At 34.7% G+C, this 13,509-nt stretch overlaps 1 protein-coding gene across 10 annotated transcripts in view; it reads right to left on the bottom strand.

Moving 5' to 3' along the window:
* Positions 1-1,132: 1,132 nt before the first annotated feature.
* The window catches only part of LOC127877723 (multiple C2 and transmembrane domain-containing protein 1-like), a 178,320-nt gene continuing 165,943 nt past the window's right edge, over positions 1,133-13,509 (bottom strand). For 9 of the 10 annotated variants that reach the window (XM_052423886.1, XM_052423887.1, XM_052423879.1 and 6 more), the window contains 5 exons: positions 12,786-12,836; positions 12,311-12,417; positions 10,087-10,196; positions 7,805-7,902; positions 1,133-7,447 (listed from right to left, as the gene is read on the bottom strand). In XM_052423886.1, coding sequence (XP_052279846.1) covers positions 7,385-7,447; positions 7,805-7,902; positions 10,087-10,196; positions 12,311-12,417; positions 12,786-12,836 — 429 coding nt within the window. In that variant the 3' untranslated portion in view covers positions 1,133-7,384. The other variant, XM_052423885.1, reaches the window with a different exon arrangement.

Raw genomic sequence — 13,509 nt, 5'->3', positions numbered from 1 at the left:
ATGTCTGTGTATGTTCTGTTAGCTAAGGCTTGAGTATGTTCTGTTAGCTTAGGCTTGTGTATGTTCTTTAAGCTTAGGTCTGTGTATGTTTTGTTAGCTAATACTTGTGTATGTTCTGTTAGCTTAGGCTTGTTTATGTTCTGTTAGCTTAGGCTTGTGTATTTTCTGTATGCTCAGATTTGCTAATGTTTTGAAAGCTTAGGCTTGTATATGCGCGGTGAGCTTAGATTTGTGTATGTTCTGAAAGCTTACATAGGTATATGTTGTGAAAGTTCAGGTTCGTATATGTTCTGTTAGCTTGGGTCTGTGTATGTTCTGTTAGATAAGCTTGAATGTTTTAGGTTTGTTTAGGCTTGTATATGTTCTGTTAGCTTTGATTTGTATATGTTATGAAAGCTTAGGCTTCTGTATGTTCTGATAGTTTAGATTTGTTAATGTTTTGTTTGCGTAGGCATGTTAATGTTGTGTTGGCTATAGATTTGTAAAGTTTTTGTTAGCTTAGATAAATATCCGGACGAATAAGAGATATTAACATTTAAGGATTTACCGGTAGATAATCAAATAACAGGCAATTCTTTGTATATTTTTTGCTATTGCCAATGAACTCTTGTATCACTTGGGTCTGTGTATGTTCATAAAAAGGTAGTAATTTTCCAGATGAACTCGCAGTACATTACTGCAGTATTTCATCCAGAGTATTCATACAATGAAGCCTTTGTTCAACAAATATGAAGGTAATAAAGTGTGGTGTGTGAGGTTTATGAAATTAAAATGAGCCATGCTCTGTGAAAAGGGGGTTTAATGCATGTGCGTGAAGTGTCGTCCCAGATTAGCCTGTGCAATCCACACAGGCTAATCAGAAACAACACTTTCCGTTTTTATGATCATTTAAAGAAAGTCTCTTCTTCGTGACAATCCACTTAAGGCGTAAGTGTCATCCCTGATTAGACTGTGCAGACTGCTCAGGCTAATCTGAGACAACACTTTACGCACATGCATTAAACCCCTTTTTCACAGAGCATGGCCCAAATGCATATAAAGACAGTATTGTGGATGTATCATACATGCTTGTGAAATGTAATTGCACAGACGATGTTACAGGAACATCAAAAGAAATACACACAAGACAATATTTTAGTTAAAATTTAATTTCAATAAAACGTTCAGACATGATATGGTTCCGGCTTAAAAGCTCTGTATTATGCACACATGATAAAATGAGATACATATAACATAGCACATGATAAAAGGAGAAAATATAACATCCCACTGTTTACCTTCCTTCACAAACATTATTAAATCCATCTATATTGCAGGCAATCAACTTTGAGAAAGGGATGTAACTTGTCGGTATTTGTTTTATAGTCACAGAGGCATGACTTAAAAATATACATGTCACTTTTGTCAACATTTTACAAGTGCAAACTCAAAACATAAAAAATAGTTTATCATGGTAAAATGCATAATTGATATAGATGTACAATTTTATATAAACAATATGCTTAACTTTAGATGTATTTTAACTATCATTCAATTTTAAAAGTCATTTAGCAGTTATTGTTCTTCTGCTGGGTGCTTGTTTCTAAATATTGAAGCACAAAAAGCTAAAAATTAACATTTATTAACAATTGTACAATAAAAGCTTTTTTTGCTTGAATTATGTCAATAGAGTCTGAAAAAATCCCACAAATAAAATGTGCCAGAAACAGTGGTATCAACACACAGTTTACAGACTTGCTTATCATGATATTCAAAGTATAAAATGTGATCCAAATACATAAATGACATTCTGACAAAGTCCATGTATTAAGAAGTAATGTTTTATTTAAATCCAAGTATTTACATTCTATAAATAGAGATACATTTAAATCCAAGTATTTACATTCTATAAATAGAGATACATTTAAATGCAAGTATTTACATTCTATAAATAGAGATACATTTAAATCCAAGTATTTACATTCTATAAATAGAGATACATTCAGTATCTCAGTATTACAGGAGAACAAAAATCTCTCCACAAATCCTTGAAAATGGTGATTACATTAAGCACCCAGAGAAATTGTGCATCTGCAATTATGTGAAACACAAAAATGACTAATCCTGTATACATACAATTAACAATGGGAACAATTAACAAGCAAGGGACAAAATTGTCACAAAACCAGGTTTTCATTGTGAAAAAAAATATGATAAAGGGAGACAACTCAAACTCAACTTTTGAAATGAACAAACAAAATTAACCCCCTTTGTAAGTTTGTTTTAAAATAAATCTATTTTTAGTCGTGGCGACCTTGACATTGGAGATATTGACGTGACTCTTTCGTGCGACACACCGTCCCATGATGGTGAACAAATGTGCCAAATGATTTTAAAATCTCATAATGAATGACATAGTTATAGCCCAGACAAGCTCATTTATGGCTATTTTTTACCTTTGAACTCAAAGTGTGACATTGACCTTGGAGATATTGACGTAATTTTTTCGCGCGACACACCGTCTAATGATGGTTAACAAATGTGCCAAATGATTTTAAAATCTCACAATGAACGACAAAGTTATGGGCCGGACAATCTTGTTCCGCCCGCCCGCCAGCCCGCCCGCATTCGCCAATCTAATAACCAGTTTTTTCCTTCGGAAAACCTGGTTAACTATCTGAAAATAAATCCTCATAAAACAAGCAAATTCGTTGAATTGATATCCCCCACCTATATGCTTCTGGACACAAGAGTATTATATTTGACACTAAAACAAGCATTTTTCCAAGATACAAAGGGCCATAACTCCGTTATTAACAGATGGTGTACAATGCCATTTGGCGTGCATTATCCTCTTATCAATATATATACTCATACGAAGTTTCAATGAAATACGCCAAAGCACTTCCAAGATATGGCTCCGGACACAAAAGTGCCGGACGGACGGACGGACAACGCCAAAACAATATCCCTCCGCCTCTGGCGGGGGATAATAAGCAATCTTAGATTGAAACTGAATGGTCAATTGACATTTAAATAGTCACACAGTTTCACAAGCAAAGAATCTGTCCAAGTGAACAAAAACTGGTGATATCTAACAATTTCTTTAAGTATATTTTTTATGTAAAGAGTATAATTACTAGAATAAAAAAAATAATATTTTGGCATATCTAGTATCATATAAACATTTTTCTTGTCCTTGGTATTTTGTTCCACAAAATGTCAGTTACATGAATGTTAGTGCTATATAAATGGTGCCTTTTAGTATACATTACATCTATAAAAAAAGTATACATGCATAGAAGTAAACATATTTCAATAAGATATTTATAAAATGTACATGAAATGATAAAATAAACAATCGTTTTATAATATCATTCCTCTATTGCACAGTTTGTTATAATAACAAAAAATAAACATAATCTCTACTGGGAAACAAAAATAAATGTGTTAAATGCATCAAAAATAAGCATTGATACCTGATAATACATAGCCAGAAATCAAGGCATGCCAAAAAGTAGTTTTAAAAGGGATTGGGGTACAACATGCACACAGCAGTTTAAAAAAATGTACACCTTAATTTCACGCAAGAACACCATGAAATATTGCCTCTCCATCTGATAATGGGTCTTATGCCATATACCACCAACGTAGCTCTAGACCTGCCTGTGCAATTGCTCAGTCTGGACAGGATCTGCGCTTTCCTTGTTAAAAGTCTTGCAAGGTTTTATGGTCTCATAAGCAGACAGAGTAGCTCCTGATCAGGCTGGGCTCATCCACATCCAGTCTAAAAGACTGTTTAGCAATCAGTACGGTGCATGATGTTGTATCCATGCACGTGCTGCAAATCTTCTATGCAGCAGTGGTGTATTTGTAAGGCACTCGATGAAAACAATGTCTCTAAACTGTTAATCAGAATGACTCTAAAATTGCACCTCTTTGAAAAAAAATCTGAATATGCATACAATACAAAAGGAGAAATCCACAAACTTATCTTCCTAACACAGATTGGGTGAGCGTTTCTTAGATCTCTACCATAAACGCCTGGAACTGGTTCAAGTCCCAGGAAACAGACTCGAGAGCATTTCAAATAAGCCTTATAGGCTTTTAGTGCAATAGAATAAAGTAAATAGGTTTAAACTACATGTACTAAAGATTGTATCCTGTAACAAGTCTTAAATTAAAGATAGTTTGGTACAACTCAAAACCTTGAGATTTCATCGAGGCCTAAATATATTTTTCAATTACAAGAACTGACATGTTGACTTACAACTTGTAATAATAGATTGATGAATCTTTCAAATCAACCAGTAACAATCTATCCTGATAATCAATGCGTACTTAAAACATTGTGTGCATGAAAATAAAAACATACAACTATGATAGATAAGCTAAATAATTTTGGGCCAAACAATATAACAAGATGTTCGAGCACCAAATTAAAACAAGGGCTGTTTGTAAAACATGCATGCCCCCACATATAGGCTGTCAGTTGTAGTGGCAGCCATTGTGTGAATACGTTTTTTGTCACTGTGACCTTGAACTTTGACCTAGTGACCTGAAAATCAATAGGGGTCATCTGCCAGTCATGATCAATGTACCTATTAAGTTTCATGATCCTAGGCAAATTATTCTAGAGTTATCAACAGAAAACCATTTTACTGTTTCGAATTACTGTGACCTTGACCTTTGACCTAGTGACCTGAAAATTAAATAGGGGTCATCTTCCAGTCATGATCAATGTACCTATGAAGTTTCATGATCCTAGGCATAAGCTTCTTGAGTTATAATCCCAAAACCATTTTACTATTTCGAGTGACTGTGACCTTGACCTTTGATCTGGTGACCTGAAAATCAATAGGGGTCATCTTCCAGTCATAATGAATGTACCTATGAAGTTTCATGATCCTAGGCCTAAGCGTTCTTGAGTTATCATCCGGAAACCATCTGGTGGACGGACCGACGTACGGACCGACCGACGGACGGACCGACCGACATGTGCAAAACAATATACCCTCTCTTCTTCGAAGGGGGGCATACAAAAATCAGCTGTAATTCTTACAAACCAACAAATTAAAAAATAAATATTGAACAAATAAAAAGATGATATGGTTATATTGTCATGCAAATGACTAGTTATATTTTAAAAAGTTGTTGATTGACCTAACTCCCAGAATTGAATGCCCGGGTAATTATACATAATTATAGTAAGTATATAAACTCATTTGTGAAGACAGAGCCTGTCAAACACGTGCACACAATACACAGCTCATGTGAGACTAATTAGTTCAAAGCAGACCCGTAGTTTAACATAAAGCAAATCGTCAGTAACTAGAAATAAAAATAATGTTAATTATGATAGACAGTCTAATACAAAGAATCCCAGCGCAATTAATAAAAATGTACTACAAGCAAGTCGATGAACAGTTGCAGAACAATGAAAGGTAATAGCGGCAAGATTAAGTTATAAATGAGAATGTATAACACTACTGTTATAAGACTTTTTTTTTAAACTGCGGCATAAATATCATCAATGAAAGTGAAATAAAAATCTATAAAATGGAATGAACCATATTCTAAATGCAGACTAAACTATATGTATTATAATTGCCTTTGATTTTCATACAATAAAATGAATTGTTAATTGATTATAACTGTGGTATATTAACATAAAACACATGCAGAATAACTTCATCGAAAAATTAGTATAATATTCTCCTTTTATTGTAAACAATTACAGATGTATATTTGGTAAAATGTCTTAAATAAAATTAAATTACATAACAGTCTCATACAAATACAACTATATTTCATAAATAAAGTGTGAAACTCTTTTTCAATGCAAGCACACTGTTAACAATTTTGAAAATAAATATTTTAATAATTTGTTTTTGTAAAATCTATATGTATGACATAAGACTATGTAATATAAATGCAATATATATCTATGAATTGTTCTTGATTTCAGGAATATTGAAATGCTTTAAATTAAACATCAAAATTTGTTAATTAACAGAAACGTGCAAAAACGGACATAGTGGTCACTACATGTACTGGTATACGATTCATGTACCATAGTGGTCACTACTGGTATACGATTCATGCACTGTACAAAACCAAAGTGCAGGATCACATGACTTTGTTGGGTTCACAATAAAATGTTAATTGATGTAAACACAGGTGAGTGGTGCTTTTTTCAAACAAGTATTTAAAACATTTTTCTTAATACAGTTTTTTATGGTGCTTATGGCATTTTTATTGTGCTTATGGCAATGTGAAATACATCAGAATTACTTTATTTAACAAGCCTGTGTTCTTGGTCAAATATTCTATGTGTACATTCATGTACACAGTTTTGCTGCAGGCAACGTAAAATTTTGGCATAAATTTCAAATGTATTAAAAGCTTTTTTCTAAAATCTTAAGATATCTGAATAAACTGCAACAAAAACTGCTTTTTATTCACTCAAGATTTTTGCAAATGTATTTCAATAAATTGAGATATTTGCAAAAATAAAGTTCTTATCGGTATGTTAAAATTTTGTAATGATTGTGTGTAAACCCCTGTGAACCCTGTTGATCATGCACCCTGAAAACTAAAACAGTCAGCTGTTGTAAATCAACACACTGACTTGAATAGATTCTGGTCATTACTATATCAAATGGTCTAACAGTAAGCTGTATTTAAACAAATAATTGTCAACTGATTCTGAAGAAACACTCAACCATGACAAGATCTGCTCATTGTGTCAGCACATAATCATGTCAAAGCACATGAAAATATCACAGGTTAAAATTATAGTGGTCCCAAAAAATATCTACTGGAATGCAGGCAAAACAAATTCATGAAGAAAACATGAAGTTTACTAGTCATAGAAAAAGGAAAAAGGAATATTTAGATAAATCACGTCACACTATTTCACAAGATAATGAACACATGTGTATCACACTTTGAAGACAGGATTAATGAACACAATTGTTCTTGTGAGTTTGATTCATCTTGGTCACATTCTAAAACAGGTAATCACTTACACAGTGTTGATGCATCAACTTGTCACCAAAGATAAATATGATGAACGCCTTGAAAATATATCAATGTCCGAAATAAATTAGATAAAAGTTGCATATTGAAAAAAAAAGGATATAACTTCAATGAAAAATGATAAACCTGGGTAAATTGTGGTCATTCAAAATCATGTATATCATGAGCAAAGTAAATCAATAGTCTTGTGATGCTATTAACAATCCCATATATAATATGGTACATAACACTTTATCTTACCGGGTAAACAAAATTTGATGAGAAAATAATTTGTTGACAAATGAGTATCAATATTGAAAAAGACCCATAATTTCTAAATAAAATGATTGCATAAAATTTGCCACCAATATATGGCTCACTGACTTCATTTTGTTTTCTTTCGACCAGGAATTGTGTTGATATCTGGCCGCAATTCTCTGAACTCCACCTACGCAAGAAACAAGCGTAAGTCTGTTTACTCCAAAAAATATTAATATGTCAGATAAATTGACGAGCAACAATAAGTTAAAGAAGACATTATTATTGAAATTATCATCAATCATATTTATTCCCCCAAAAATTAAGGTAAAACTAATTCAAGAAATATTACTCTATCCTTTGTTAAACTTTTTCCAACATTTTGAAATTGTTTAAATACAATGCTGGAAAAAAACTAAAAATACTCCAAAGAAACTAAATTAAAGAAAAGTGTCTCATATCATATCATTGAAATTAAAACATGATGCAACTACTTGACAACTTGTTATTAATGTAAGAAAAGATAACTCTGACAGGTGTTGCTTACAATTTCTCGATCTGAGGGCACACGAGACAGAAAGTCAAGAAGTTCATTGTTTGGAATTGCGTGTGGGGCTCGTAACTTCTTAGTAAACTTGTTAATACCTGGTAACACAAAAAAGTGAGATAACAATTGTATGCATTAAATATATGATAAAAACAAAACTCATGAAACTTTATCACACTAGAAAATGCTGCTAGAACTCTTAGCTAGTATTATATAGTAAATATTAAATATATCAATGTAAATTAACAATTAATCATATTACTACTATAGTGCTACATGTGGTTGTGATACTTGAATTGAGTATACACAACTAGGCTTTTAAATCTCAATTCCTTATGAAATTACATGAATATCGTTTTGTCTTTTGTCTGCTGATTGATATAGCAGTTTGCTCCAAAAGCATACAAATTGTAACAAGGGCTGTTTGTAAAACATGCATGCCCCCCATATGGGCTCTCCGTTGTAGTGACAGCCATTGTGTGAATATGTTTTTTGTCACTGTGACCTTAACCTTTGACCTAGTGACTTGAAAATCTATAGGGGTCATCTGCCAGTCATGATCAAATACCTATGAAGTTTCATGATCCTAGCCATAAGCGTTCTTGAGTTATCATCCAGAAACCATTTTACTATTTTGGGTCACCATGACCTTGACCTTTGACCTAGTGACCTGAAAATCAATAGGGGTCATCTGCGAGTCATGATCAATCTACCTATCAAGTTTCATGATCCTAGGAATGAGCGTTCTTCAGTTATCATCCAGAAACCATTTTACTATTTTGGGTCACCGTGAACTTGACCTTTGACCTAGTCCTCAAAATGGATAGGGGTCATCTGCGAGTCATGATCAATGTACCTATGAAGTTTCATGATCCTAGGCATAAGCCTTCTTGAGTTATCATCCGGAAACCATTTTACTATTTCGGGTCACCATGACCTTGACCTTTGACCTAGTGACCTCAAAATCAATAGGGGTCATCTGCGAGTCATGATCAATGTACCTATGAAGTTTTATGATCGTAGCCATTAGCGTTCTTGAGTTATCATCTGGAAACCATTTTACTATTTCAGGTCACCGTGACCTTGACCTTTGATATAGTGACCTGAAAATCAATAGGGGTCAACTGCGAGTCATGATCAATCTACCTATCAAGTTTCATGATCCTAGGCATAAGCATTCTTGAGTTATCATTCGGAAACCATTTTAATATTTCGGGTCACCGTGACCTTGACCTTTGATCTTGTGACCTGAAAATCAATAGGGGTCATCTGCGAGTCATGATCAATGTACCTATGAAGTTTCATGATCCTAGGCATAAGCGTTCTTGAGTTATAATACCGAAACCAATTTTACTATTTCAGTCACCGTGACCTTGACCTTTGATCTAGTGACCTGAAAATCAATAGGGGTCATCTGCCAGCCATTATCAATCTACCTACAAAGTTTCATGATCCTAGGCATAAGCGTTCTTGAGTTATCATCCAGAAACCATTTTACTATTTCCTGTCACTGTGACCTTGACCTTTGACCTAGTGACCTGAAAATCAATAGGGGTCATCTGCGAGTCATGATCAATCTACTTATCAAGTTTCATGATCCTAGGCCTAAGCGTTCTTGAGTTATCATCCGGAAACCATTTTACTATTTTGGGTCACTGTGACCTTGACCTTTGACCAAGAGACCTGAAAATCAATAGGGGTCATCTGCGAGTCATGATCAATCTACCTATAAAGTTTCATGATCCTAGGCCTAAGCGTTCTTGAGTTATCATCCGGAAACCATTTTACTATTTCGGGTCACCGTGATCTTGACCTTTGACCGAGTGACCTCAAAATCAATAGGGGTCATCTGCGAGTCATGACCAATGTACCTATGAAGTTTCATGATCCTAGGCCCAAGCCTTCTTGAGTTATCATCCGGAAACCACCTGGTGGACGGACCGACAGACCGACATGAGCAAAGCAATTTAGTTTTTGTATAGAGTTGTTTCCTGCTAGACAAAATAGCACAATGTTATTAACCCTTTCCCACTCAGAGGCAAAGTGAAAATGGCTATGTGCAAACAGCATAAAACCAGAACATCCTGCGAGTAACTCCCTGTCTGTTGAGGTTTTATGCTGTTTGCTGCTCATCAGTAATGAAATGAAAATAAAACATTTGAAACTTGAAACTAGTAAGAAATGTCTAAAATGAAATTTAACTTTTTAAGGGACTACAAATGCTTCAAAATATGTTTCTAGGTGGACAAAGGTTAACCTGTCAGATGTGGATTGTCACTTACCCCAGGCTAGGATAAGATATCGGATAGGGATGAAGTATAGAATCACAACGCCAGCAGAGAGCGCTATCACAGCCAGAGAAGTCAGCCATGGAACTGACCACATGAACGTGCTGTAATTCAGTACATGTTGAGAACTAAATAGTTTTATATTGAATATTAAACATACATACAAAGAAAAGATAAAAATTCATCAGTGTTATGTGATCATACAGATTTTAAATGCAACAATCTAATACAACTCATAAACATGAGCCATGTACTGGGTCATAATGCATGTGCGTGAAGTGTTGTCCCAGATTAGCCTGTGCAGTCCACAAAGGCTAATCAGTGACAACACTTTCCACTATTGTGGTATTCAAAAAAAATCCTCAGCAAAAATCCATTTAAAGCAGAAAATGTCATCCCTGCTAAGCCTGAGTGGACTGCACAGGCTGTCATCCCTGCTAAGCCTGAGTGGACTGCACAGGCTAATCTGGGAAGACACTTTACGCACATACTGTAAATGTATAGAAATTCGTCGGTATGAAATTTCATGGTTTAAGAAAAAACAACTAATTCGTTGACACGTAATTTTGTGGATTTCAAATTTTTGGTGAAGACTGACAATCATAATTATTAAACTTTTATTAAAACAACCAGAGTAATAACGAAGCATAATCTGCTTATCTGTGTTGACAGCAAGACTTGAGATTGATATGCACTGAAGCATGACAGTGTTGCCGATATTTGTCGATAAGAGCGATAAAGCAGTGCACTCGTGGTCACTGTTCGCTAATTGCCATTCAATGTTGTTTTGACAATATTTGCAATTCTCTGCGCAATCGGTCCCCCAGTAGTAACAATTGAGTAATGATTTCCCCAAAATACACGTGTGAAAACCATTATGTCTCTTTTAACTTTAATTGGCACTAATTGACATATGTGATAAATCTGCAAACTGTTAATTTGACGACGTCACGTAAAAGAGAACAATCATTGATATACAGTTAAAATACCGTGCTTGATTTAAAAAGTATTATTACTCAAACACTTATCAAGAAAACAACATATTGTATTAACTAGCATATCTCAATAAAAAATCGGAAATGACAAATTTTGGATTCAAAATGTATAAATAATTGTTGGTACTTGAATTTGTGGTTCAGCTGACCAAAGAAATCCACGAAAATTCGTACCACACAAAATTTAATGGTTTTACAGTACACTTAAACAATTTTCACATAGAGGCTCATATATATGATACTTTTTACTCGTTCTCGGAGGGAGCCTTCACTATTTTTCATTCTTTCTCTTAAGGACGTTTTCCAATTTTTTGCTCTCTCTCCATGGGAGGAAACTCACTTGTTCAATCATTCTCCAAGAGATGTTACTTACTTTTTCAGGCATTTTCCAAGGGAGGCTACTCACTTTTCCACTCTTTCTCCAAGGGAGGTTACTCACTTGGTCACTGATTCTCCAAGGGAAATAACTTATTCTTTCAGGTATTCTCCAAGGTAAGCTACTCACTTTTTCTCTGGTTCTCCAAGGGAGGCTACACACTTGTTCTCCAAGGGAAGCTTCTCACTTTTTCACTAGTTCGCCAGGAAAGCTACTCAATTTTGCACTCGTTCTCCAACAGAGGCTCTAAACTTTTTCACTCGATCTCCAAGGGAGGCTACACACTTTTTCACGCCATCTCCAAGGGAGGTTACTCACTTTTTCATTCGTTCTCCAAGGGAGGCTACAAACTTTTTCACTTGTTCTCCAAGGGAAGCTACCCAATTATGCATTTTTTTTCTTATGGGAGTCTATTAACTTGTTCACTCTTTCTTCAAGGGAAGCTACTCACATGTTCACTCATTCTCCAAGGGAGGCTACTTACTTTTTTCACTTGTTCTTAAATAAAGGCCACTCACTTTTTTCCTTGTTCTCAAAGGGAAGCTACTCACTTTTTCATTCATTCCCCAATGACGGCAATTCACTTTTTCGTGAATGCTCTTACTGAAGCTACCGACGTTTTCACTCATTCTCTAAGGGAGGCTTCTCACTTTTCCACTCTTTCTCCACTGGAAGCTACTCACTTTTTCATTCTTTCTCCAAGGGAGGCTTCTCACTTTTCACTCATTCTCCAAGCGAGGCTACTCACTTTTTCACACAATCTTTAAGGGAGACTACCAACTCATTAACTCTTTCTCTAAGGGAGGCTACTAAGGTTTTCACATGCTCTCCAAGGGAGGCTACTCACTTTTTCACTCGTTCTCCAAAGGAGGCAACCATGTCTAGTCCCTCCTGAACTTTAAGGCAGATTTCTTGAGCAGCCTGCAGTTTCTCACGGAAACTCTTCTTGTCCTCCTGACCAATATGAAGAAGATCAAAAACATTATTCTTGGTTTCAGATTAATTAATTATCACAATTACAGGATACACGTTTTCTCCAGGTTTTCTGTTGACAACAAACATAAGTATCACTTATCCTGCCAGATGATGAAGTATGCTAACATCATTTCATTGATACATTTTATTAATTATATTTGTAAGAACCACATTAAAACATTTATAATATACCATGTCGGAATAAATCTGAATGCTAAACATAATGCTGTATTGTATTTGCCTCAAAACCACAATAAACAGATATCCAAACATTCTGGTCCCTTTATTGTTCCATGACGAGGGGTTTCACTGTATTTTGTAAAGTATGAGAACAAATATGTAACTACCTTTTCAGGATCATCTTCTGTATCGAAATCATCTTCTTCCTCTTCATATTCCTGGACATACACAAATGAGTCAATACTTTATGAGCCTCATTCTGTGTAAATGGGGCTAAATGCATGTGCATATTATCCCAAATTAGCTTATGCTATCTATGCAAAGGCTAAACAAGGACAACACTAATGATGCTCATACATTAAGCCACTTTTTCACGGAGCAAGGATTATATGTTGTGTGAAAAGGACGAGAAATCTGGACTTAACCTTTCCCTCTCAGAAGCAAAGTGAAAATGGCCATGTGCACACAGCATCAAACCAGAACAGCCTGCAAGTAACTCACAGTCTGTTCAGCTTTTATGCTGTTTGCTGCTCATCAGTATCTAAGGGTTGGAGATGAAGCCTTAAGAACTTGAATCTAGTAAGAAAGGTTTTGAATTAAATTTATCTTTCATAGGGACTACAAATGCGGAAAAATACATATTTTACTGTTAAAGGGTTATAAACTAGGCCTGTACTCACAAATATGCGGAGGGAAATATTGAATTATCTTTTACTAAAGAAAATAAAATCAAATACAATTTTCAGGTAAATTTATGGAAAGTTAAAATGATTTACACATGAAAGATTTTGAAGAAATAAAACACATACATGAAACATTTAAATGAAATATGGCATATACGGTAGACAACACAAAAAAAAACGAAACATGAAACTTTTAAAGCTTATGTTG

This window comes from Dreissena polymorpha, chromosome 4 (genome assembly GCF_020536995.1).
Source record: "Dreissena polymorpha isolate Duluth1 chromosome 4, UMN_Dpol_1.0, whole genome shotgun sequence".
Lineage (NCBI taxonomy): Eukaryota > Metazoa > Mollusca > Bivalvia > Myida > Dreissenidae > Dreissena > Dreissena polymorpha.
The sequence above is the reverse complement of the archived record's forward strand: the minus strand, read 5'-3'. Positions and strand labels throughout refer to the sequence as shown.